Here is a 25,255-nt window from a genome sequence, read left to right as displayed (position 1 = left end):
AGATTTGTGGAGAGTCATGGAAAGTTCCAGAAAGGGTGGGGAAGGGAATAAAATGTGAGATAGAACGGGGTTCGTGGCACCTGAACGGAGTAATTGCCTGACATGCTGGATGGAAGATGTAATAAATTGAAATGTAATAAAAAAAAGTTCAAGACTATCCCAGCTGCAACTCCTTAACACAGTTTTGGAAATTCTTAAGGTCAAGACACACGCATCATCAAATGTGCGTAAAAAATCAATGGTTCTTTTTTTCATCGCATACTGTACATTGAATGTAACAGTCTCCTATCAGGGTCATGCCAGCAAAGCACCAATGGCAATAGTAGCAGCTACATTCACAGCAATGTTTAAACATAATACAGGTAGGAACAACATGGTTCCCACACTGCCCACCAGGGATTATGTGTCTGTCTGTCGTGCATATTTGTCTGGCGTGCACGAATGCGCTGTCCAACCAAGCTCCTACCTGCCCACTCCGAAGGAACGTGTTACATTTGTGACTCACCAGGGAAGGTGGGGAAGATTAGTTACACCTTAGTTCCGATTCACATTAATTGTGGTCTGCGTAATATATAACCACATATAATGACCATACAACATTTTATGCCCATTATATACACCTGTTAATATATTGCGTACAATATTTTATGGTCATTATATGTGGTTATATGTTATGAAATTATTTTCATTACATCCAACGACATCTCTTCAATATAACCAGAGCAGGTTCATTATTATTTAACTGCTTTTATCATCATCATGCAGTTCTGAATGAAATTAATGCAAAATTTCGAATGTAGTAAGATATTAAAATAATTCTGCATAGTAATAATAGAAGACGCATTAGCAGTGACTTGCTATAAATTATGAAAGTGCAGTGCAGGATTAACATTTAGCACTACTTAACGATCAATAAGGTTCGTGTCATGCCACAAAAAAAAATTAACTGCCTGACACACCACAGGATACATCATCATGCCATATGCAAGGGAGATTCTCTAAATAATTAAAAATGAGAAGACTAAATTACAGCCATTTGTCAGTACACTATCGGATGAAGGCCTCCCTATATTCCCTGTCGGGCATGGGAGTTTGCCCATACGTCACCACGCTGTTGGTGAAGTGAGGGACCCAAAACAAGTTCAGATATTACTTGTCACTGATGTCAACCCTGACTGGATATCAAACTCAAGTAACTGGGTTCAATAAGGCAGTGCGCCGACCACTGCACCACATTTTAAAATATATATTAAAAAATTAGGTTAGAACACTGCTCACACTCTCTGCATTCAACATCCAAACAACATTGAATACTCGGTGTCCGAAGTGCATTTGCAGGCTTATGGGGAGCTTTAATAAGAGAGCCTGCTGCTGATGGGAAATTATGTCACGAATACAAATGCCACATATAATTTTCAACGAGAGCAAAGTATTTTAAAAGCTAGCTTATAGCTCACGCATTGTAAAAATAAGATCACAGGGTGGCCCTAAATACTTTAAGTTTTTATATGTATGGTGAGCCATCAAATGCTCTTTTAACTGTGCAATTAATCCTTTACAAAATAAATGCCCATCTCCTAAGACGTAACACACTGGGATGTAGATTTAAGTTGGCATTCTTTTCTCATGACAAAAAAACGAATTGTCATTTCATTCGATAGCTTGTTGAAACATCAAACGCTTTTTTTTTCATCAAAATTCCATGCATGTGAGCAAAGCAGACGTAATATCTCCTCCCTCTCTATGCACTCCCATAGTGTCCTCACACCTACTTTGTGCACGAGCAGCTCAACGGCATTAACCTTGCAGTTGAGGGCATGAGAAGCACATACAATTCTCACCATAGTGACGGGTGACTAGGAGTTAGCCTCATCACTCTTCAAACAAGACTTAAGTTTTGCTATTTCCTCTTCTATACTCCTCTGGCCAATGGCAGGTTCCTGGCTAAAAACTCCCTCCATCCTGTCTGATCTCGAGCTTTTTTCTGCAATTTACTGTGCGATCTCCTTTCCTTTCTTTATACATCCCTCAAGCAGCATCTTTCCTCGTTTGCCTCTTGGCCTCTTTCCCAACATCTTGCCTTTCAGAACTTGCTTCAATAATCTGCTTTTTCAGCATTGTTCTAATTAAACTTCTCATCGCCTGAACCTGATGGAGAACGTCCTCGATACTTTATTTCCATCCAAATGATTGATTTTTACATTAAAAATTTACATATCCATGCCTTTCGCTGTCTGCTGCAAACTGATTGGAGCTTTTCTGGGACAGTTGACCCAAATAAACATATTTTCATAACAAAATTATACCAAAAATGTAAACCCCAAAGCCCTATCAATGCTATGTTACTCTTCCTTTATAAGTGAAAGGGAGTCCACATGATTAATCCTGGTAAAGGAACTTTATTATTCCAGCAACACAAAACGCCCACTCCTAGGAAGCTTCACCGGCCAAAAGCCCCGTTTCTCTCTCCAAGCTCGCCTTTAATTCTCTCTCCCCCGTTCCTTCCAGAACCTTCCAGAAACTTCCCTCTCTGCCCCTACTCCTTCTCTTCTCCAACAAACACCTTCTCTCTTCCTTCTCCACCGCTGACCGTCTGTTACCTCGTCATCCTGCATTCCCGCCTTTTACCCCAATTTAACATTCCGGCCAATCCAATGCGCCGCTTCCTAGCAACTGTGCATTTATTAATCTATTAATTACCACAAGGGGTCCTTACATGACCCTTACATTTATACATACTGTATAGCCAAAACAAAAAGGACAATCTACCATTGGTACTAGCCATATCACATAAGGAAAAAGCCTCGCATTAAAATTTCCCAAAGTTGTTGATCCACACCAGTTAACGTTCAATTAACTATGAATGGAGGTCCAACGCTTCTGTACATTGCAATACGGGACATGATAAAATAATGGGACCATATCTAACTGTATCTGGGCTCACGATATGAAATGCATCACAATGACCACAAGGTGTGACTCAAATGTGCGAATGAGCAGCAAGTTCCGAGTCAATCCAGACTGTGTCAAGTCCTCACCAGCATTGAAGAGGATGAGTTCACATTCCAAGTAATCAAACATTTCCACTGTCAGCTGGAAACTGGAAGAAAAAAATAAATCACAAAAAGTATATTTTTTAAGTCAAAGAAAACATTGAAACGTATAATTATCATTTCAATTGATAAAAAGTTAAAATAAATTGGACTTTAAATCACGGAAGAGTGGTTTAATGCTAAAGTGTTTAATTCGGTTCCTACATTAATAGAAAAAAAATTCAACGATATGGTCTCTGGCCAATATCAATAAGTACCAATTTTCTAATTCTCGTGGTGAGGGATTTGGCGGAGGGATTGGGGGTGGGACGGTGGGGTGGGTCACCCCTATTGCCTCCTGTTTGGATATGCCACTAAATTTTAAATATACAACTTTTTGGATTTTACCAGGCAAGGCCCTCTGAGCTCTATAGCTCTTTTTCAGAAGCGACCTGACCACAAATGATAGCTCAACAAAGCAGCTTATCACATGGAAATTTATTGCAGTAAAATACTCGAAACACTTCAATCTAGATCTGTACTCTAAACACTTGTTTCTAAATGTTGAGAGGAAAAAGCAGAGGACCCTGAGAAAAATCCACGCTACTATGGGGAGAACATGTAAACTCAAAATATTTCGGCGTCAGAGTCGGAATCAAACCCACAAACTCCTGCATAGCTGAAGAGGTAGTTAACATCTCGCCACCGCAGGGGCCACCGATTGCCCGTGAAGGCAAAAGGCACATTCCCACTGTCCCAGTTTAGCTGTAGCACATGCTTTAACTGGAAAACACAATCAGCACATCCTAATGTTGGTTCTGAAAAATTACCTGATATGCATAACTTGTACGAGCATTAAAGAGGTTCTTATTAAACACCACTTTATATATATATATACAATAGCAGTCCACAGCATATATTGACAAATAAGACCACAAGAGCCAAGAGAACCTGTGGCCCCCCCATCAACCCGCCACCTCCTCCGCTCAGAAATAAAACGCAAGCAGAGCCACTCGGGCCCTGGAGACAAATGCTCACAAGTTATTAACGTCGTTCTCCCCCGTTGCCTCCAGCTGAGCGTCCGTCATCATGAGGTTCCCGGGGAAGGCTGGGTTCTGTACAGTAAGAGACCAGAGAACAGGGAGTAAACTAGTGCAACTGACCACCAACTAGCGCAACTGACCTCCACAAAATTCACATGGAAGAAGGATGACAAGCATACTTAGCAGAATGCTGTGTGTGTGCGCGTGCATCTGCGCTACGAACCCGGCGACCAGACTTCGATTCCCGCTCACGGCCACCAGTGACGATTATCTGAATCGGTTCTGGGCCTCCCCTAGTTCGAGTCAGCCTCAAATGAGTACCTGGTGCGATGTGTAAAAATCTCCACTGGGGATAAAGGCGACCGGGCGTGGTGCTGGCGAACCCACCCCCTTGCGTGTGACGTGCCGGCCTTCATAGGTGACCGCTAACGACACTTGCCCCAACAGTATGATGAGGTTAAGGAAGATCTTTGTCTTTGGCTGCTCATGTTCACAATTAAACACCCATAATTGGCAATAATTTTCAATTACATTTCGCAAAACTTAACACCAGCATGTTTCCACTTGAATGAGAATGATTGTAATGACGAGTTAAAACAATAAGAAAGCACAATCTGTGACTGAGAATTTTGATTTAAAGCTTTCGTGACTGCAGGGATTCATATTCTGGGTTCTTTCGGTAAAGTCACGTAGAAGGGAAATAATAAAATAATATAAATATAAAACAATAATATTTAAAACAATAAATAATATTTATATTATTTTATTAAACAATAAATAATATTTATATTATTTAATTACTTCCCTTCTACGTGACTTTACCGAAAGAACCAAGAATATGTGGCTGAGAATATTTTTTTAGCAATTCATTTGGAAATAATGTATTATTAATCACAGTCTGTAAACAGAGCATCGCCAATCGGCTTGTTTACAAGGCAGCCTTCCATTATTTATGGAAATTTGAGATTGCCGGTGGGTTACTAGTTTTTCCAAACTCTCATTTTAAAATTTCAAATAAATACGCCTTTGCAAATTAAATCAGTTAAGCCATATATTACACGGAAACATTGCTCTCATATTTCCATGTAACACACTGCATTTTTTATGAAAAAATCGAATCCAAACATATTCAGGATGTAAATACACCAATATACGTTGAACTGCAATCTGTATTTCTAAAGCAAATAAGCACCATTCTATAAGACTTACAACCAGTCAAAAACAAAAACATTAACATCCACATTTCTAAACATATTTGGTTATAACTAGGTATAACAATGCATGTTCCTCGATTATCAATTATTAAGCACATGAAGGAATCAATATTGTTCCATTCATATGTTTTATGTCATCGCTTCAAATGACCATGCCAGACACTAATGGCTCATACATTCACCAGTGTTAAAAATATCTAATAATTCCTGAATCGAGACAATTGATAAAATCCACCAGTGGAGGGACATTGCTAGATGATACAAAATACTCAAATAAAATGTGTTAATTTCATACGACTTACAACCTGTTTTCTAAAAACTTCCATTTCTAAACTACTTTGGCTGTGACAGAAAACATATATTACTTGCTATGTTAATCGTATTTGGTTTGAAGGTATTGGAAATGTCTTAATACGAGCACGTATCGATTATTTGCTGCTCCTGTGGTTTCCTTTAAAAGTGACTTAAGCTAAATATATTCTATCTATATAAAAATGTGAGACATGCTGCAACACTAATGCGCTAACACAACTCATTTCAAATACACACCTTAATATGGAAATCCATCTTGGTAATGAGCAGCTTCACGTACATGCTCACCATCCGACCATATCCTTCATTCAAATGTCCCTGGAGCACATAAAAGTGCAATTCTCCAAGCATTGTTTGCAATACATTCTCATCATCGTGCAAAGTCTGCAGCTCAGTTGGTGCAGTCACTGTTAAAAGCAGTGGTGTGTACTTTCGCTGATAGATGTATTTCATTTACATCTAAATTACAACAGCTATTAAGAAGTGTTTTTATTAGGGGAGAAAAATGCGTGGAATATTCACACAAAAATACCGCCATGATGGATGCAGTCTGTTCAACTTAAGAAAAATTTGTAAGTTTGAATTAACTATTGTATTCACATTTTCATTCATTTTACCTATGAGCAAAACTAAATCAGCACTCCATTTAATCATTAAACAAACGTTTCAGTCGTTCTATTTCCGCCCACACACTGCAACATTTGTCATGAAGATACTCTACACTTTAAACCCAGGGAGGGCTTTCATGGTCACCCTGTATTGTGTTCAGTTATAAATGTACGGTAAATAAAGCATATCCAATTCAGCTAGAAGGTATCCCTCACCAGGGTTACATTGGTCTGTTCAAGAGTAATAAGCTCAAGCGTGTGGAAGAAAGGCACTTTACAGCATGGCATGCTAAATTGGGAAATGTGTTTAACTTGACATACTTGAAACACATGCTTGCCGTGCATGAGACATGTTTGATGAGCATGCACATAACATATTCAGATTCCAAAGAACACAGGATGAGATGTTACTATCCTTTGTGCAAGCACTTCCAAGAGTTCATGAACAGTGAGCCTGGTGAAATTTGGGGAGCGCATCGTCAGTAGTGAACCTTTGGTTCCTAGGGTGTTTCGGCCTTTCATACTATACACCCTCCCCAAAGGCGGCCAGCGACAGGGTGATCAATCCTACCGCTGGCAACAGTGTCACACTGCGGGTCACAATTGAAAATGTATAGCAAAAGTATAATAAACAGATACACTGCACACATCTATAGCTTGAGTGTACACACATACTTCCTTCCATGTGGGGGTACAATTTTTTCCAGTCACAATCCCACACCCCCCCCCCCAGACCTCCCCAGCTCTGTGTTTATACGTTTCCCATTAAACTCTGCAACTCCCATGTGTCATTGTGTGGGATTGTAAAAACCGCCGCGCAGAGTGGGGTCTTAATGGCTTTCAGCTGCGCGACGTCAGCGTCCGCACAAGGGCCACGCGTCTCCACGACTGACGGGGGGCCTCGGGCACAGGCCCCGCGAGGGGGCAGTGACGCACGCACGCAGCCGGCTCGGTGGGGGGGGGCGGGTGTGGCACGCGAGCTGGCACACAGTGAGTGCGCTGTTCCGTCCGGCCCGGATGATCACGTGAAAAAGGGCAAGTCACAGAGACGCCCCAGTGACTTCACACTCGTCTCACAACGACCCTTGTGAGACGGCAACCACAGACATGTAAACGCAGACACTGCCAACCCCAATAATGATCGCGCAAGACTCTGAATAAACCCGACCCACTGGTGATGTTAACCTTTCCTATGCAACGATACTTATACAAACACCGTTGGTATTTGGGATATATTTACATGCATACAAATACATTTCCATTCGCATTCAAATACATGCACATAAAAAAAATGTGCGTATCAACCCACCAGGGTTAAAGTAGAATTGGTATTTATGCCTGAACAACTGCTGGCTGCCTGTCTATTCTAGATTTGAAGCTTTCGTGACTGCAAGGATTCATATTCTTAGGTTTTTTCGGTAAAGTCACGAAGCCATACAAATATACAAACACAGACATAATTTCAACCGTGATGATGGTTACAAATTGAGTAATCATTGGAAAGATGTGATTAACCATGCAAAAAAGATTTAACTACACTTATTTGGACCATCTTATTTGACAGACAACTATTACAGGTTATTGATAGACAGCCAGGCTTGTTTTACCATGTTTAGTTGTTTCTTTTTTCACACTATTGTTATGTAGGCCAGGCTTAGTCACAAACCATACCTCTCCATAACAAAGGCTCACCCTCTTAAGCCTCACCTTACCATATTAATAAAAAGTGTGCCGTACTTGGCCCTTCCCCCCTCTACAACCATTATATATACGGAGTGGTAGCTCTTGTAATCTCTCATTTACTTGATACAGCTGTCGTGGCTGTGACGGTTCCACCTGAAGACGGAAGCTTGTGTTGCCTCCGAAACGTCGTGATTTTTATTTTATTTTACTTTTATTAATTTTAATGTTTTACCTACGTGACTTTACCGAAAAAACCTAAGAATATGCCTGTCTATTGTCTACTCAATATCGATAGCTTCACTTCCAAATCAAAGATTTGATTCTGCGCATAGTATCATCATGCATGAAATATCTTGAAATCGGGTAAACACATTTAATTGAATGTCACCTGTCAGGGGACACTCACATTACTACACCACTATGTAGTTAATTACAGATAAGGAAATATAATTACATGGTACGACTACAACCAAAGAACGCAGCTGTAGCAAATTGATAGTGCGCCAAATTCATAATTGATACCGCTTTATAATTAATTACATATCAATTGCAAGAAACAAATTGCATAGAGGCGTGTTTATTTGTTTCACCGTCTGCCACACGCACACACACCGTTGAGACAGCTCGTAACTTACCCACATTCTTCCCATGTCGTTCAGCTCACTCTTGTAACGCAAGGAATCCTTCAAAACCTGCAAGACAATGATAGCTTTATACGCCAGCTCAACATAAGCTCATTTATTGTGATGACTCAGACGCATATATTCTAATGTTATGAATTACATAATGTGCTGCAAGTGTGGCATCGCGGCATCCTGATAATGTAAAATGGATTTCTCACAAAACAGCAGCAGCAGACGTGCAGCATTCGATTAACGGAGTGTTCCATTCCAGATTAATGTAAAATGTAATATGAAGGATTCACTCATTCAACCAAATCCCTAGCATTATCTAGCTGCCAAGTATTTACAAATAGCTTCATGCTACACTAAATATCTCGGTGAACATCCACAATATAGAATGAATACAATACATTCTTATTTCACGTTACTTCAGAAGCTATGTATTGCATTTTTTTAAACTGTTAAACTAATGCTTGGTTTTGTTGAACAATCCATAATTTTCCACTGCAATATGTTAGAAGTGGACTCCAGCAAACTAAACAAACTAATGCAAGACTCCATTGCATAGATAATTCTCACAAGGAACAGCATAGAATACATTTCCACATGATGGAGATTGCAACAAGGGCCTCCCTATATACAATCGGTGCTTAAGTAGCAGGGCCAAATGTAGCAAGTATATACGAACGGCTGTGGCTGCTAGCTCTGAACTCCTTGTCACATGCACAAAATGTTGTTAAACGTATGAATAAATGCATGTTATTTGTAATAGCCAAACATGTCGAAGCTTCCTCCAGATCACTTGATTATTTAGAAGCTTTTTCTCTAAAGGTAACACATGTATGTCTCATGACAGTAAACCCTAGAGGGCATTGACATTGCGAATGTTCTGTGGTCTATAGTTTTACAAAACCTGTGTTAACATGCTGTACATACTTAGGATATTTATATATTTATGTTTCCGCTATTCCTCTGTAACCATACCCATATGCGGAACTGTGAAAAAATGTGGCTACATTTCTTGCTGTGCCCCAGGATGGAAGGCAGAGGAGAGAGATGACAAAAGCAGTGGCCCAGTAGTCTGTGATGCCATGTACTGTGTGTCGCTGTAGGGAGCGATTGTATAGTGGATTTTGAACCCGGCGACCCGAGTTCAATTACCGCTCATGGCCAACACTTAGTGACGATTATCTGAACCGGTACTGGTCCTCCCCTAGATCGACTCAGCCTGAAACAAGTACCTAATGCGATGTGTAAACATCGCTGCTCAGGAGACTGAAGGCGGCCGGGCGTGTTGCTGGCGACCCACCCCTCATGTGCCTTACTGGCCTTCATCGATGCTCGCTAACAGCACTTTCCCCAACAGTCTGCTGAGGACTATATGGAGATCTTTGTCTTTTATGGCTATGGGCAAAATCGATGCTCCATTATAGACTGCAGTCTGTCTAGAAATTTAACAATGCTTTGTCATGTCAAATATTGTAAGAATGGGCTGCAAGGTGACCATGAGGTAGTGGTATAGCAGTAGATTTTTTAATGAATATGTTTAGAGTTGCTACCATCGCATGCGCATGGTGGGCTTTCTACGGGTACTTCGGTTTCCTCCCTTACATTAAATGTAACATTTCACAGGAACAACATTAATCAAGCACACCATCTGGTCATGCACATTAATAATCTCATTAACTTCATTGCAGGAGTTGTATTTTGTATGCCATGCCAGTTGTCAAAAGAATCACAACGGCAATATCACTGGCAAATGTGTCAAGGTGAATTGCAGGACACAGCGAGGACTGGAGGCTTGAGAATCTCTGGTCAAGTTCTGACAAAAACAAGTTATAACCAGAAATAAACGCCATGGTTTATAGGGGTACAAGTTAAGCTACAATTATAGATATGGATTAGCAATACTTAAGGATACAGATTAGGATTAGAGCATGGTTAGGGTTATAGATGGGGGCGGTGGTGCAGTGGTAAGTCCACTGGTTAGAAGATTACATTAAAAACCCAGTGACCCGACGGAATCCCAGCCATGGCTAACATCAGTGCACAAGGTAATATATGAACTTGCCCTGACCCCCTCTCTCCCTCCTTCACCAATCCAAACTGAGCGATGTGAAGCATAGTCAAACATCCCCTGTTACTGACATTGTGTTGGGAGGCCTTTATCCAGCAGTGACTTGGCACAGGGCTGTGAATTATTTTATAATTAGTTTTTTAAGATTTAGAGATGCACACACGCGCTGGCTCATCCCACAAAATGAACGTGTGCCTTCCAACACGCAAGGACACATGCGTATGGAAAGAGCGTCGTCACGGCCAGAAGCACAGGTGACCACAGTCAGACAAACGCTCGCACACCAACTCACGTTGTGGTGGCCATCGCGAAGCAGCTTGTGAAACACGTGACAGAACTTCCAGCTCAGCACGGCATTGCTGGACAGTGGCAGCCGATTGACCACGGACCAGAAGGTGTGGGCACCTTTCTCCTGGTACGTGCCCAGGATGCACAGTAAAACGAGCAACAGGGTGCTAAGGACAACAGCAGAAATTTGTGAACTATTTTTTTTTTGTTCGGTCACTGGTTGGCTCAAAGATCGCAGTGGCGAGCCACGCTTTCGATCAGCACGGTTGGCTACATACGGTGCGCGAAAGAAGTTCAATCTACATACATAGGTAACCACTGATATCCTTGGTTTCGAATTTGGGTTTCAGTCACCCATGATTAAACCGAGTTCCCAAGAAAAAACAATGCCTTGACATGGTTAACAAAGACTACGCAAAAAAGCATCACGTTAAATTAGTTTTTGTAACTAATCTGGCACCATGTAAGCAGAGAATTTAAAAATAAATGTATTTTACTGCAATCTCTAAAGCAGGGTATGTGTGGGGGGGAGTGAAGTGCCCACACTGTGATAAAGTGGTTACTAGAAAGGCTATCAAGTGGTTGCGATATAATCTTCTGCAGGCCATTCTCTAACACGGGTGATGCACCTCCTTGAGATTCCAGACAAATACATATCTGGAACTCGTTGCAAGGACTAACTTTATTATCGATGACATGATGCCGTTGGCAAAATTAGAAGAGTTTCCTGCAATTTTTTTTATTCATTCTGAAGCGTACCATCCCGGAATGTGTATGGGTGTGTGGATGTTGAATATAAAGGATATTGCGAGCATGCTTTTCCTTGACAGGAACCTCCTGGCTGTTGATGGCCTTGTTTACGCTCACCGTCTGCATGAAACACACACACACACAAACACAAGTGCACACTTATTTAGCAGGGCCGACATGACTGCTTGCGTGCACATAATTAGATCCAAACATTGCTGTTGAGAGAGAAATGTGTGACAACGGAGGTTATTACCAAAAATGTGGTACAAGTTTTTTTTTTGCGTACATACTTTAAGTTCTAAAACTATAGCACAATCCCAGTAAGCGTGCAGTGGGTGGAAAATAACAAGGCACGGCATCGGCAATTGTTGCATAAATATAAAGCACACAAGAATGCTAAAAGCAGATACGGCATTGGTCATGTTGACGTTAACAGAAAACACACGACACCAACGACGGTTGCTGTTTTTGTTACTCTGAACCTGGACAATTTATTAGTTGCAGGACAAATATAATTGCAAGGACTAGGTTAATGATCTGTATTGGTCTTTACTAGTCTCCATGCTTTAACAAGGCCAGTTTCATCTTATGAATCTAGCTAGAGGAGCCAATAGATTTTGTGTGGGGTTTTCCAGTACAATGTAACTCATGCAGTTCAGTGGCAAGATGTTAACTCCCTTGCCTAGTATGAAGGAGTTTGTGGGTTCGATCCCAACCCTGACACCTGTATATTTGGAGTTTGCATGTTCTCCCTATGACTGTGAGGAATTTTGTCTGGGTCCTCCGGTTTTCCAGATGATAAACCACTTCGTTGAGCTATCATTTTTGGCCAGGCCACTTCTTAAAAAGCTATGTAGCTCAATGCGCCTCACCTGGTGAAATAAAAAAATGTGTGTCTTTCAGGACACAATGTGAGATCAGTGTTAAATGGAATCATCTTCATATAGATGCTATATAATATATCCTTCTTAAATGCACTTGCCCTAAGAAAATTACAGCTTGTCGCTGTTTTATCAATACAACCCATTTCCTCCCCAACTCCCACGAGAATATCAGAGTCATGACAAATGACAGAAGCAGATGAAACAACTGGGTAGTCATTGATCATAAAGGTTAAACAAGGTGGCTAAATATGCAACTCTCTTCAACTGTTGCCAGACGGAAAGGGGTTGAATGGGTGTGTGCGGGCCTACACAGCAGCCTGAAACCTGCAACCCGATGCTACAACTAAAGACAAACATTTGCGTAAGTCGCTCTCATGACACAATCTGCGGAAAGGTCTACCCACAAACAAAATAACCCAAATACAGTAGGCAAAATATTATCAGATCTCGTACGCCAAGCATGGTAGAGCGCAAGTAGCGCTCGAATGAGTGACCACCAGGGCTTTCCAGGTATTGCGGACAAGGGCTCCGTGATGTGCTCAGGAGATGGCAGTCCTGAGTGTCACCTTCTCACTCGTGTGGGTTTTCTCCAGGTACTCCAATTTCCTCCCGAATACCAAACATTCATGAACGGAGTTTGCTAATCACTCCAAAAGGAGGACCTTCCTGGGTTAATATACTTTGAAGGTGTAACAATTAACCGCCCGATTCCAGGTTGAGAATTCAAAAATGTTTGTTTTGACACTGTGGTGAATGTAGCGGCCACTGGTGGCTGCGGAGGGTCACGTGAACCCATTACATACAACATACAAGTACAGACTCGATTCGATGTATGTAATGTTGTCTTAAGAGTTTATATTAATCGATGAATCAATGCACCTCTAATATACACAATGTGAGGTTAAAAAACATATAGACCAAAAATATATATTTAATGCTATATATGGTCAAGTGGTTCATCACAAGGACCCTCAGGAGACTGAAATTCAATTAAAAAAATGATGCAGTACAGTACATTTCATACCCTTACAGCGGAAACTATATCAGGTTTTCTTCAACAAAAAGGGATAAACCTGAAAATTGGAATTTCATCATATGAAATAAAGTATCCGCAGGCTACTGTTGAATGTAGAATAGTATATCACAATCAATAAATCCCTCTCACTTATATTTTTATGAGCGCAATGCAAGACAGTGGGGGCAACGCAACACATTCAAAAGTGGTGGTTCACTTTCACTATCGCTTTTAAACGAATACCAGCTCCTCTCAAAGCTACGACACATTTTTTTTCCCCTGAAACCATCATGTCATATGCATGAATAATAAATGCAATACATTCTCAATCCACCCACGCCATCTGAGCCATGGGGGTTTTAGACCAAACTTCACGATGCTGGTCAGCGCGGGTTGGTGCAGGCAGACCGGTTTCTCACATCACTGACCACTGATATTAGCCGTGGCTGGGAACTAAACTCAAGTCGCTGGGTTCATAGCGGAGTGGCTAACCAGTGCTGTACTCAACTCCCATGTCATACATACGAGTAGAAAACAGTACCGTGTTACAGGAAAGTATGCTGTAGATCATACACGTATTTTATACGCAAGAGGAAGGATGCAACCATCCATCAATTATTTTACTAAGATCGATTATTATGATCACGATACATGCATTAAATTGTAAACGAGCACCGAATTCGTTTTTTTGTATCAAATTAGATGCACATGTTGGCTAATGTGGTGGATACAACTTTAAAAATGAGACAAAACAATGCAAACTAGACAGTAAAAATAAAAATATATTTTATGAATTGAATTGTGACAATCGCGGTAACGGTACATGTCTACATCACTGTATATGTATTTATACAGCATGTTTATTGAGCATACACGGTCATGTTTGTGCCGACGGAATGTAAAACCCAACAGTCCTGTGCACATAAAAAATAAAATAATCAATACTACTATTTGCATTGATATTTAAAGGTCAACAGAGCCAGTGCGACGGCAAATTAGCCGATCGTAACCGACAACACTGTGCACACTCGAGTCCGATACCTAGAAACTACTCTAACAACCTGAGTGTAGGCTAAGAGTACTGTGGACTGCTCAGAGCCGTCTGCTAGTAAACAGTTGCTTATCATTATTAGGTGGTTTTATTTTCATTCCAAAAACAACAATTTGTCAATACAGTGTGAAAAAAACGACTTTCGTGTAAGATCAGCAGCCTGAACGTCCTTTGGATTTGACCGATCGTCCGTCCCTCCCTGCCTCCAGCCAGCAAAACTTTTTTTTCCTGATATTAGATGATGTCGTTCATCAACGGACCCCCCCCCCACTCCCCAACGCCCTCCACCCCAACCTCACTCCATATCCCGCAGTCGCCCCCCCCCCTCACCTGTGCCCCCCTTCGCTCACAACCCTCCTCGATTGCCTCCCCAACGCTCACCACTGCTCCCCCCCCTAACCACACTTCCCCTCGGTGCCCCCCCTAACCTCCACCGCGTGCCCCCACCCGCATGACCTCCAGCCAGTCAGTGCGCGCTAGGTGAGTGGCCCAGCCAGGCAGACAGCAAAAACTTTTTATAATACACTCGCTTTACTACCCGGCTTCGCCCGGGACTTGGATTGACCACGCCCGGCCACCTTTGTCTCCCCAGTGGCGATGTTCACACACCACAGCAGTTACTCGTTTGAGGCTGAGTCGACCTAGGGGAGGCCCAGGACCGGTTGATATAATCGTCACCGGTGGTGGTCGTGAGCGGGAATCGAACTCGGGTCGCCGGGTTCGTAGTGCAGCGCGCTAACCACTACACTACAATGCGTTACGCTTCCACGTGCGCGGGTCACGTGACAGATTTGACGTCACAGCTCACTTGCCGTGCAAATTTTATTTGCATTATTGAGCTCCCCCCCAAAAAACACAAAAGTGCATTTTAATATTTTTTGCATGGTGTACAGTCTGGAAAGTACCCACATGGCAAATTTCAAGTTTGTTGCATGTCGGGAAGTGCGCTAAACATTTTGACCAGACACGCAATCACAACTTTGCCTTGTATATAGATATGAAGATATGGAGATTACAGGAAGCTTTACCGTGGCCAAGCACTGATTAACATGCATACAAAAAAAGACAATTTTTTTACGCAGTAGTTCTCAACCTTGTTTGGCGACTGTACTCATGGTTTAAGTTTGTTTCAACCAAGTAACCCCCTTGCCTGACCCAACATGGGACTGATAAATAAATGTATGAAAAATGAACAACAATATGTTAACCGATAGTCATTTTTTTTAGGTATCCTAACTAGCTAGTCCGTCCCTCCCTCCCTTGACATCATTTGTTTGCGCTCTGTTCCAAGAGTAAGCCATTCCAAGTACATATCCTGTTCTAAATTAGGCCAGGAAATGTTTAGATTGTAATAGTATTAGAAATAGCTTTGTCTGCAATAACTGTATTCTTTATTGTGCATTTATTGCAGCATTCCATCTCACAAATTCGATTTGCTATGCACAACGCCTGCCTTACACAGTATATTACAAATTCAGTGAACGCACAATGGATGCAATTGCAGAAATTTTCGTACATGCACCTGCAACCTCACTTCTGTACATAAATAGTGCGGGTACATTTGGAATTCTCTCATTTTTATTAAGACTAAACATACAATGGGTGCAGCACAGCAACACCACATTGATGAGACCACAAAGTGTAAAACCCCATTTGTACCTCACTTGTTTTGAATAAAATATATTTGGCTATGGGCTTGCATACAATTATCCATAAACAGTTTTAAAAAGTCAGCATTACTTGATGGAATATGCACGCTCATATTACGTATCAAGTGCATTCGCCATACCGATCGAAAGGCCAGAGCCTATCAGCAAGTGACATTGTCCACCGCATGCCCTATGAATGAGCGATGCGCTGACCGTGCACCAGTAGCCCTGTGTTGGCCCGACCTCTCCACACAGCCAGGGAGCTGGCGAGACACATAAATCATTCGTTAATGCTCTACGATTATAGCACTGATCCTCCCTCCAACCCGCTGCTTCCAACTCCACACCCAGCGAGGCTTTAAATATACCATTTCTCACGAGGCCCACTCCGGAATATCATCCTCCCCCAACAGAGTCCAAGCTGCACGACTGGGGAGCACAGAGGCATAAGGTTGCGCTGGCAACGTCGCTCTGCAAATCGAACAAATCCCGCCGAAGCCCAGTCTTCGAGATGCCTCCCCGACTGCGAACAATGCATTTAATGAGCACAGTAAGATGGACAACTGCAGTCTGCGTCCTAAACTCTCTGCCAATTAATGCAGGCATCTATCTGGTTGTTAGCACGTGACCGTACTCTATTGCACATACACTAATCTCATCCCCCAAACACCCACCCCAATCCCAAGAATGACAGTTGAAATAAAACTATGGACATAACGTATGTCAAATTAATTGTCAGGTCATTATTTTATTGCTCTTTCTGCTGAGGTGCATGGAAAGTAATATTAAGGACATGCAGTATAAGCCCCTTTAATCCCAATGAGTCGCTTTCTACTATATTTCAGTTTTTTATCATGTCGAATTTACTTTGTCTTATAATCCGATTTACTTTAGCCATTAAAGTAATACGTTGTATTTTTCTGTATGTTGCACAATAGTGGTGGTAAAAAGTGTAGCAATTGAATCTCCCACTCAAAGCTCGAGTGATCTTCCAACAGCACACAACAGAAGCCATTTGAAACAGACCTAAGATGTTCGCAATGACCTCAGACTCTCCGTCACCTTGATATATGTGCAGTGAGCGACTTCCGACACACGTCTAGTAGAAGGCTTCTTATTTATTATGAGCACACAGGGCGATACACTTCGTAACGCGGCTACACCTAGGCTGTCCAAACAGGCAGCCCATCTCTGTCCCATGCTACGCTGGCTGGTTGACGAGCGTAGCGGCGGCGACAGAGCTGGTCTTGCAGAAGAACAGCCACGTGGTCGAAGACGAACAGATGATGACGGCAACAATGCAACCAAGACCCAGACCCCACACTAACAGCCTCGAAGCTCTGGTTCGGTGCTCCTTATATCTGCCTGGCGTGGCCAAGCACCACCTCTGGCCACGCCCCCTTTATAGAACCTACCAGACCCTTCGGGATGGTTCCCAGAGCTTCTCAACTGACACCGCCCTTAACCTTTACCGAGATACGCCCCTTCATAATAAGGCATTATGTAATGCAGCTATAACTGTAATTACCCTTACAGGCCGGCAGGTGTCACCCTGTCATTACATATGTATCGCCAATACCATGGCGGACATGTACACTTTTATTGCGTTTAAAACTCATATGTAGGTTTATCGACCTAGCTCAAACAATCTGAGTGTACTTTGTTAATAACTGATAGTGGATTTATGGACATCCTGTAAAGGAATAAAAAACACTAATTCTTACACAAGTGATTCAATTGGATGAATCGTAAGCTTAAGAACTGATATCAATGGATACAATTGATGCATTATTAAACATCTATTCACACTACCACAAAATGTTACCGTAATACAGGGTTCCCTAAACTCCAGTCCGCGTTTCCCAATTTACTCCCCAATTCAATCCAAATTAACTCGTTCCACACTGCACACGTCCGATGATTGTTAAACATATCCCACGTGAGGCGCTAAGCAATTCACGATGTCAGCGTTAAAATAGCCGAATCACATCAAGACTGAGATCTCAGTGTGTGAACGTCTATACCGTGTTCCAGGTGGCGCAGAGTGCGTTCATCAGAGGTCGCAACCAGGTACCCGATACCCGTACCCTACCCGATACCCGGCTACCCGTACCCAGCCGGGTACGGGTACGGGTACCCGTTTGCGACCCTGGTGCGGCTAGGTACGGGTAGGCCGTGAGTCACTGGTGAGTAGCCGTTTGTCACTCATTTCGGGTAGGGTACGGGTACGGGTAGAGTACGGGTACCCGTACCCGGCCGGGTACGGGTACCCATTTGCGACCCTGGTGCGGCCAGGTACGGGTAAGGAATCAAAACCCGTTTGCGACCCTGGTGTGGCCAGGTACGGGTAAGGAATCAAAACCCATTTGCGACCCTGGTGCGGCCAGGTACGGGTAAGGAATCAAAACCCATTTGCGACCCTGGTGCGGCCAGGTACGGGTAAGGAATCAAAACCCGTTTGCGACCCTGGTGCGGCCGGGTACGGGTAAGGAATCAAAACCCGTTTGCGACCCTGGTGCGGCCAGGTACAGGTAAGGAATCAAAACCCGTTTGCGACCCTGGTGTGGCCAGGTACGGGTAAGGAATCAAAACCCGTTTGCGACCCTGGTGCGGCCAGGTACGGGTAAGGAATCAAAACCCGTTTGCGACCCTGGTGCGGCCAGGTACGGGTAAGGAATCAAAACCCGTTTGCGACCCTGGTGTGGCCGGGTACGGGTAAGGAATCAAAACCCGTTTGCGACCTCTGGCGTTCATTGCTACGTGGATCACGTGGGACCTGTTTAACAATCATCGGGTGAGTGCATTGTGGAATGAGTTAAATTGGATTTGAATGGGAAGTGTAATTTGGAAAGACGGAGCATGGTGGTGGGTTGCAAGGACTGGCGTTTTTTAAAATCCTGCAGTAACCTCATTTTGTTGACGTCCTACAATGAAAGAAAACATATTTCAGAGAGAATTAAACAACATTTTTAGTATTATTTACAACTATTCAGATACATTTAACTTATGAAAGGGAGACCTGGACTTATGCAGCGAGTTTAAAAAGGATCACCTCCTGCCTACAAATACATCCATCATTTTTCTTATATTATTATCATGCAGAGAGAGACACACTCGATGTGTCTTTGTGTGTGTCTCTCTGCATGTGTCTGCCTGTGTTGTTTCCGTGTCTGTGTTTTATCATTTATTCTTACCTGATGATGGTTGCTTGTGTTGCAACCGAAACATCATATTCTATTATTTGATTAGATTTTCTACGTGACTTTACTGAAATAATGGAAATAATAAAATAATAAAAATAAAACATAATAAAATTATATTCACGACGTTTCGGCCACAATGCAAGCAGCCGTCCTCAGGTGAAGACAGCGTCTGAATGCTGTCTCCCCGACAGACCTGGTCTTCACCTGAGGACGGCTGCTTGCATTGTGGCCGAAACGTCGTGAGAATTATTTTATTATGTTTTATTATTGTTTTATTATTTCCATTCTACATGACTTTACCAAAAGAACCAGGAAGATGAATCCCTGCAGTCACGAAAGCTTTAAATCGAAATTTACTGAAAGAACCAAAGAGTAATTCCTGCAGTCACGAAAGCTTCAAATCTAGTTTATTAGTATCATTGTTTACCGAGGCAGGCCACTCAATTATGCACCAAGCTATATTTTGTACCACCAATTGTATTCAGTCAACAAAAAAAGTCTTAAAGAAGTGCGAACATGAAATGCTAAACATTTGGAATCTTAAACTTTGCTTCAATGTACACTTCTTCTGTCTATTAATAGACAGCTGCTCGAGTCTGCAACATCACAATGGCCACATAACAGGGCCAAAAGAACACATTCTCGATATGCACTGGCGTGAGTAATGTATCCTTAATTGGGTACAAAAAAGTAGAAGAATGAGCACATTTATAAAGACTGAATCAGGCTATCCCCGATGCGCATTCAAATTAATAACAGAGCTGGCTGAGTGGCCCATGGACCTAATGCATTGTCACAGTACACAACCAGCACCCCTGTGAAATTGGGGTTCAAGCCGCATGGGGAATAAGCAAAGTGGTGTCTGAATCTCTACAAAGCTGTTTTTTTTGGCATGGGAGGAAGCTCCAAGGGTTGAACCTATCCCACTGATAACAGGACAGAATAAACATTCTTCAAATCTGTAGCTCCAATCAACATAATGGAATGTAACTTTAAGAGCAACTTGCGTGACGTCAGGAAAAGTTATAAAATTGGCAGTTAATAGATAATGTGCCCCTCACCATAGTTAACCTATAGGTGCATTTTGTACAGCATCTTGAGATAACGTCACATTTAGAATTATCTATAAATCATAACTGGATTGCATTTTAAGGGGGATTGATAGGGCGGTTGTTATTACACTTCACTATGAACCCAGCATCCGGAGTCCAATTCCTAGGAATGGCTAATATCAGTGGCGAGCAATATCTTATCCCGGGCCTGGGCACCAAGCCCCCCCCCCGCAACCCATCCACACCTTCACCAACATACACTGAATAACTTTGTTAAGTATGGTCAAGAACCACTGATCAACAACACGGCATGGCGAGGCCTTCCTCCAGGAGTGGGCAGAGACATAGATGTAAAAATAAATGTCCGGTACATTTCAATCAGTTTCAGTGGGAATCAACAAGCATGCTAGCGTCGCCAAAGGATAATTGAAAAATCAATTGAATATACAGCCAACACATCGCATTATAATATAATTTCAAACTTGAATGCCGGGTGCAGGCAAATGAATGTGTTTGAAGGGTAGCTGTATAAAGCTGTGATCAACTACCACCAATTACCACAAGGCATGGAATGTCACAAACCCATAGACCACTCAGCTGCAAATGGAAAGCACAGAAACACAAAGAAACTGTATTACATGCATTGTCGTGACAGTTTGGTGGGTTTAGAGCACCAATGAATATGCCTCTAACTCCGGGATTCCTATTCAGCAAAGATTTAAAAAAATACAAAAGAATAAAGAAATCACAAAGTAGTATTGTATGTGCAGAAAAGCCTTTTGAATTATCACTGCTATAATCACCACAAATTGAAAAACCACATTAAATAATGGTGTTTAAGTCTCGAGAATTAATGTGCTGAAATACCCCAATGAGCAAAACAACTGTTTAAGAAAGTACTGATCTTTAAAAACGCTAAGTTGAATGTGTTTGTGCGAGTTAAAAATAAAATCGCCGTAGAGGTACAGAATGAGCCAGACAAAGATGGGTAGACTTGATTAGAGGAATTTGCCTTGAGAACGCCCTTGCTTTCACCATAGATGTCACAGCAAATGTGCGGAGAACAGCTGTATATGGTCAGCAATGACGACGATCTGCCAGAAATCTACCCCAAGTACAAAATAGCTATGTATGAGAGACTTGGCTTTGCAGTACTGTACAGTTTGAAACAAAAATACTCTGAGCGGAGGCAGTGTTGTTTTTGCTGATGGATTTAGCAGGTGTGGATATACATTGGTAAAAGGTTCCGGTGGAGCCCTGCAATTGCTGCTCACATCACTGCTGGCGGAAGTGGCTCAACTCGAGTGAGCTCTAGACAACCGCTGAGGAGGGTATTTTGGCCGAATCTATTCAAGATTAAACTAAAAGCTCTTTTTATTTTACCAGGTAAGGCCCACTGAACTATATAGCTTTTTTTTCAGAAGCGACTTGACCACAAACGATAGCTCAACTAAGTGGCTTATCACGTGGAAATGTATAGCAGCCAGATACTCTAAATGCATGATTCTAAATGTGGAGAGAAAAGCCGGAGAATAATCCACACAACCAAGGGGAAAACATGCAAACTCCAAATATACAGGCATCAGGGTCTGGATCAAAACCACAAACGCCTGCTTAGCTGGCAAAGTAGTTAACATCTCGCCACAGCGGCACCCCTGCCATCATTCCGGCCAGATATCTAGAAAGGGGTGGGAGTGCACACACTTTACCTTACCACACACAACCTGTCAATTGGTGAGATGTCAACTTCCTTGCCTAGTATGCAGGAGATTGTGGGTTCGATCTCGGTTCTGATGCCTGTATAGTTGGAGTATACGTGTTCTCCCCGTGGTCATGTGGATTTTCTCCAGGTCCTCTGGATTTTCTGTCCCCATTTAGAAACAACCCCAAGTCGAGGTACACCGATTGTTCTCTTATTTGCGCCGCTCACCCCCCCACAACACGTTCCATTCACTGGCTACCACATTCAGAAGAGCCCTTCCCCTCCCTCCCCCTTAACTTGTATTTAAGAGCTTGTCTCTTGGAATTTTGCCTCACTTGATACAGTAAATTTAGCTGTGACGGTCCCACCTGATGACGGAGACTTGTGTTGCCTCCGAAACGTCGTGATTTATTATTTTATTTCTATTATAGGTAATATTGTTGTATTATTTATTTATTTTTACCTACGTGACTTTCCTGAAAAAAAAGCTAAGAGTATGAATCCTTGCAGTCACGAAAGCTTCAAATCTAGAATTAGAAACATGCGTTTTGAGTATTTGGCTACTATCAATTTCCACATGTTCGTTGAACTATCAGTTGTGGTCAGGTCGCTTCTCAAAGAGCTATACAGCTCAGTGGGCCTTACCTGGTAAATACAACATTGTTTAGTTTTATTTTAACGATGGTGAACCCATTTATGCTGTTGCATGGACAGAGGTGGGGATATTTAAGAAACTTGCCCCATTGTTTTAACTGCCACGCTGGGATATCGATCTAGAGACCTCTGGATAGCAACTTCACTGTGCTAACCATTACACTCAGGCAACACCCCATGCAACAATGTATCAAATCAAAAGCACATTACTGAATAATTCTCCTGAGTTTGAGCTATGGAGACAAATACCCAATACGAAGCAAGACCCACTTCAGTCCCTCTGGTATTTTAAATGCATTCGCAAAACTGTATTTGTGCAATGTCATCCGATATTAGGTCACACAAACATCTAGTCTGCTTCAATGGGCCGACATTAAGGCTGTCAGGAAATGAGGACATACTACAACACTGCAAAACACTGCCACCGTTGCTTTGCACACAACAGCATAGACACGTAAGATACTAGCAATTTGTCGCAAGATTGTGTTGAGTAATAGCAGGAACCTCAAGGATTTCTGGAACTCCCCCCTCCTAATGGGGTAGGGATTACAGCTTCCATGCACGTATCATAAACTGATGTTGAAATCACTTCCTGCAGATACACGGAATTTGATCTTTCCCACAACTGCGATCGATTCAAACATAATTGACTTAACGGCCGTTGTCATTCCATCCCCTTTGCTGCCGGTCATTGAGATTGTTTGACCATACTTTACATTGGTCAGTGCCATTTTAGAAGGGGGACCGGTTCAAATATCACTCGCCCCTAATGTTAGCCATGGTCTTGGAATAAAACTCAGGTCGTCAGGTTTATAGCCGGGCACGCCAACCACTGCGCCACTGCCGCCACCACAAAAATATAACTATGAACGTATATTTAGACAATGAAATGCTCTTCATTTTTGGTTGATAGTACATTGCATATGTTTTGTTTATAAATGTTTAAATGCATATACAGCATATATGAGAGACATACATTATGCAGACACTCAATTATTCAATCATCGCTCCGCACAACCGCTCTATACAAACAGAATTGTCCATAACCCATCTCTATGTAATATTAATAGTATATCCAGCCATCATAACATGACATGTTGGCTGACTTTACTTCGAATAAGACGATCGTGTATGCAGTAAATACAGAGTAAACAGAGTAAAATTATTTTAAATTGCAATCAAAGACAAAACAAAATTTCAGAAATATCAACTGCCAACTTGTAATTGTGGACATACAGATAACAAGCAGAATGTGGTGAAAAGCATTTCCAGATGTTGTCATCACTACAAACCCTGCATTACATTGTCGTAATTTACAACAAAAAACTGCTACCATCCCTCTAAAGAAATGCAGGATAGTGTTAAGCGCCCCTGCAGGATACAAAATGAATTAATATGACAATAATCAATACCATGACGCCAACGTGTAATAGCAATACAAAGTCGCTTGATCTTTTACAGCTACACAAATAGGCAGATGGTGTGCTCATTTCCGTAATGACCCCATGGTGCCTTTCCAGAGAGCTAAGGTGGAGATTGATTGGAATAGTTACTAGCTGAAAGTGAAATAATCACCACACTTCCCAATCATCAGAGCAGCAAACTAGATATGAACAGATGTGATGAAAGGTCTATTAAGATATTTGGTCTGATTCAACAATCGAGTTCCCAGCTTAACTGTGTGCAGAGTACAAGTGCTGTTGACCCCATTTTACACAAAGGTCTAACTTTGTACGAGTCATGTAAAGATTAATGGATTTAAATATACTGTACACTCACAATACAGTCCATCACATGATTTGCATAAGAATACATTATTGACAAATGTTACCCTTCATCCAAATGGAACAAACCAGACAGAACAGAATGAGACAAAAAACGATTCTTGAATCAGATCGTTACTCTGAATCTTAAATTCATCAAATTACAAATAGGGGTGGAATCATTGTAGGCAAACTCATTATGGACAATGCAACTGTTACTTCATTCTTCCCTTCCACTGAAACTTCACAGCTGCGATACGAAATAAAAAAACATGCGAAAGTTACACTAAAGTACTACGTAACCCTTTGCTTTGTGTATAGTTATACACGGGGATTAAATTCTCCCTGGCTATTTCTTGGGTGGATGGTAAATTGGAGGAGGCACGCGACTAGAAGCTACAGCCATAGTGCGGTGCAATGAGTGCATACATATGTTCTGAGTCACTGACTCAGATACAAATTTTTGCTCTGTAATGCAATTATCAATTATAATTTCAGCGATTCAATGCTGGACAGCAACTCGATGCTCAATTGATGACACTAAGTACGTAATTGTGAATTGAATCATTAATTAAAATATCTGTTTAGTTTCACGATGGATGCATGAACAACCAAATACAAGCTTCTCTATGCAATATTACATGTGTGCCGT

General features: G+C 41.9%; 1 protein-coding gene across 4 annotated transcripts in view; it reads right to left on the bottom strand.

Moving 5' to 3' along the window:
• The window catches only part of LOC133348558 (huntingtin-interacting protein 1-like), a 133,826-nt gene that overhangs the window by 59,580 nt on the left and 48,991 nt on the right, over positions 1-25,255 (bottom strand). For all 4 annotated transcript variants that reach the window (XR_009755809.1, XM_061561439.1, XM_061561440.1 and 1 more), the window contains exons 2-7: positions 11,687-11,750; positions 10,885-11,027; positions 8,528-8,584; positions 5,839-5,919; positions 4,071-4,147; positions 3,039-3,100 (exon numbers count right to left, since the gene is read on the bottom strand). Coding sequence is in view for 3 of the 4 variants with exons in the window: in XM_061561439.1 (XP_061417423.1) it covers positions 3,039-3,100; positions 4,071-4,147; positions 5,839-5,919; positions 8,528-8,584; positions 10,885-11,027; positions 11,687-11,750 (484 nt within the window). In the remaining variant the exon portion in view is untranslated. The remainder of the gene's footprint in view (positions 1-3,038; positions 3,101-4,070; positions 4,148-5,838; positions 5,920-8,527; positions 8,585-10,884; positions 11,028-11,686; positions 11,751-25,255) is intronic.

Source organism: Lethenteron reissneri, chromosome 27 (assembly GCF_015708825.2).
Source record: "Lethenteron reissneri isolate LAM-NWPU_2019-01 chromosome 27, ASM1570882v1, whole genome shotgun sequence".
In the NCBI taxonomy this organism is placed as follows: Eukaryota; Metazoa; Chordata; class Hyperoartia; order Petromyzontiformes; family Petromyzontidae; genus Lethenteron; species Lethenteron reissneri.
Note: the sequence above shows the minus strand (reverse complement) of the source record. Positions and strands in the feature narration are given on the sequence as shown.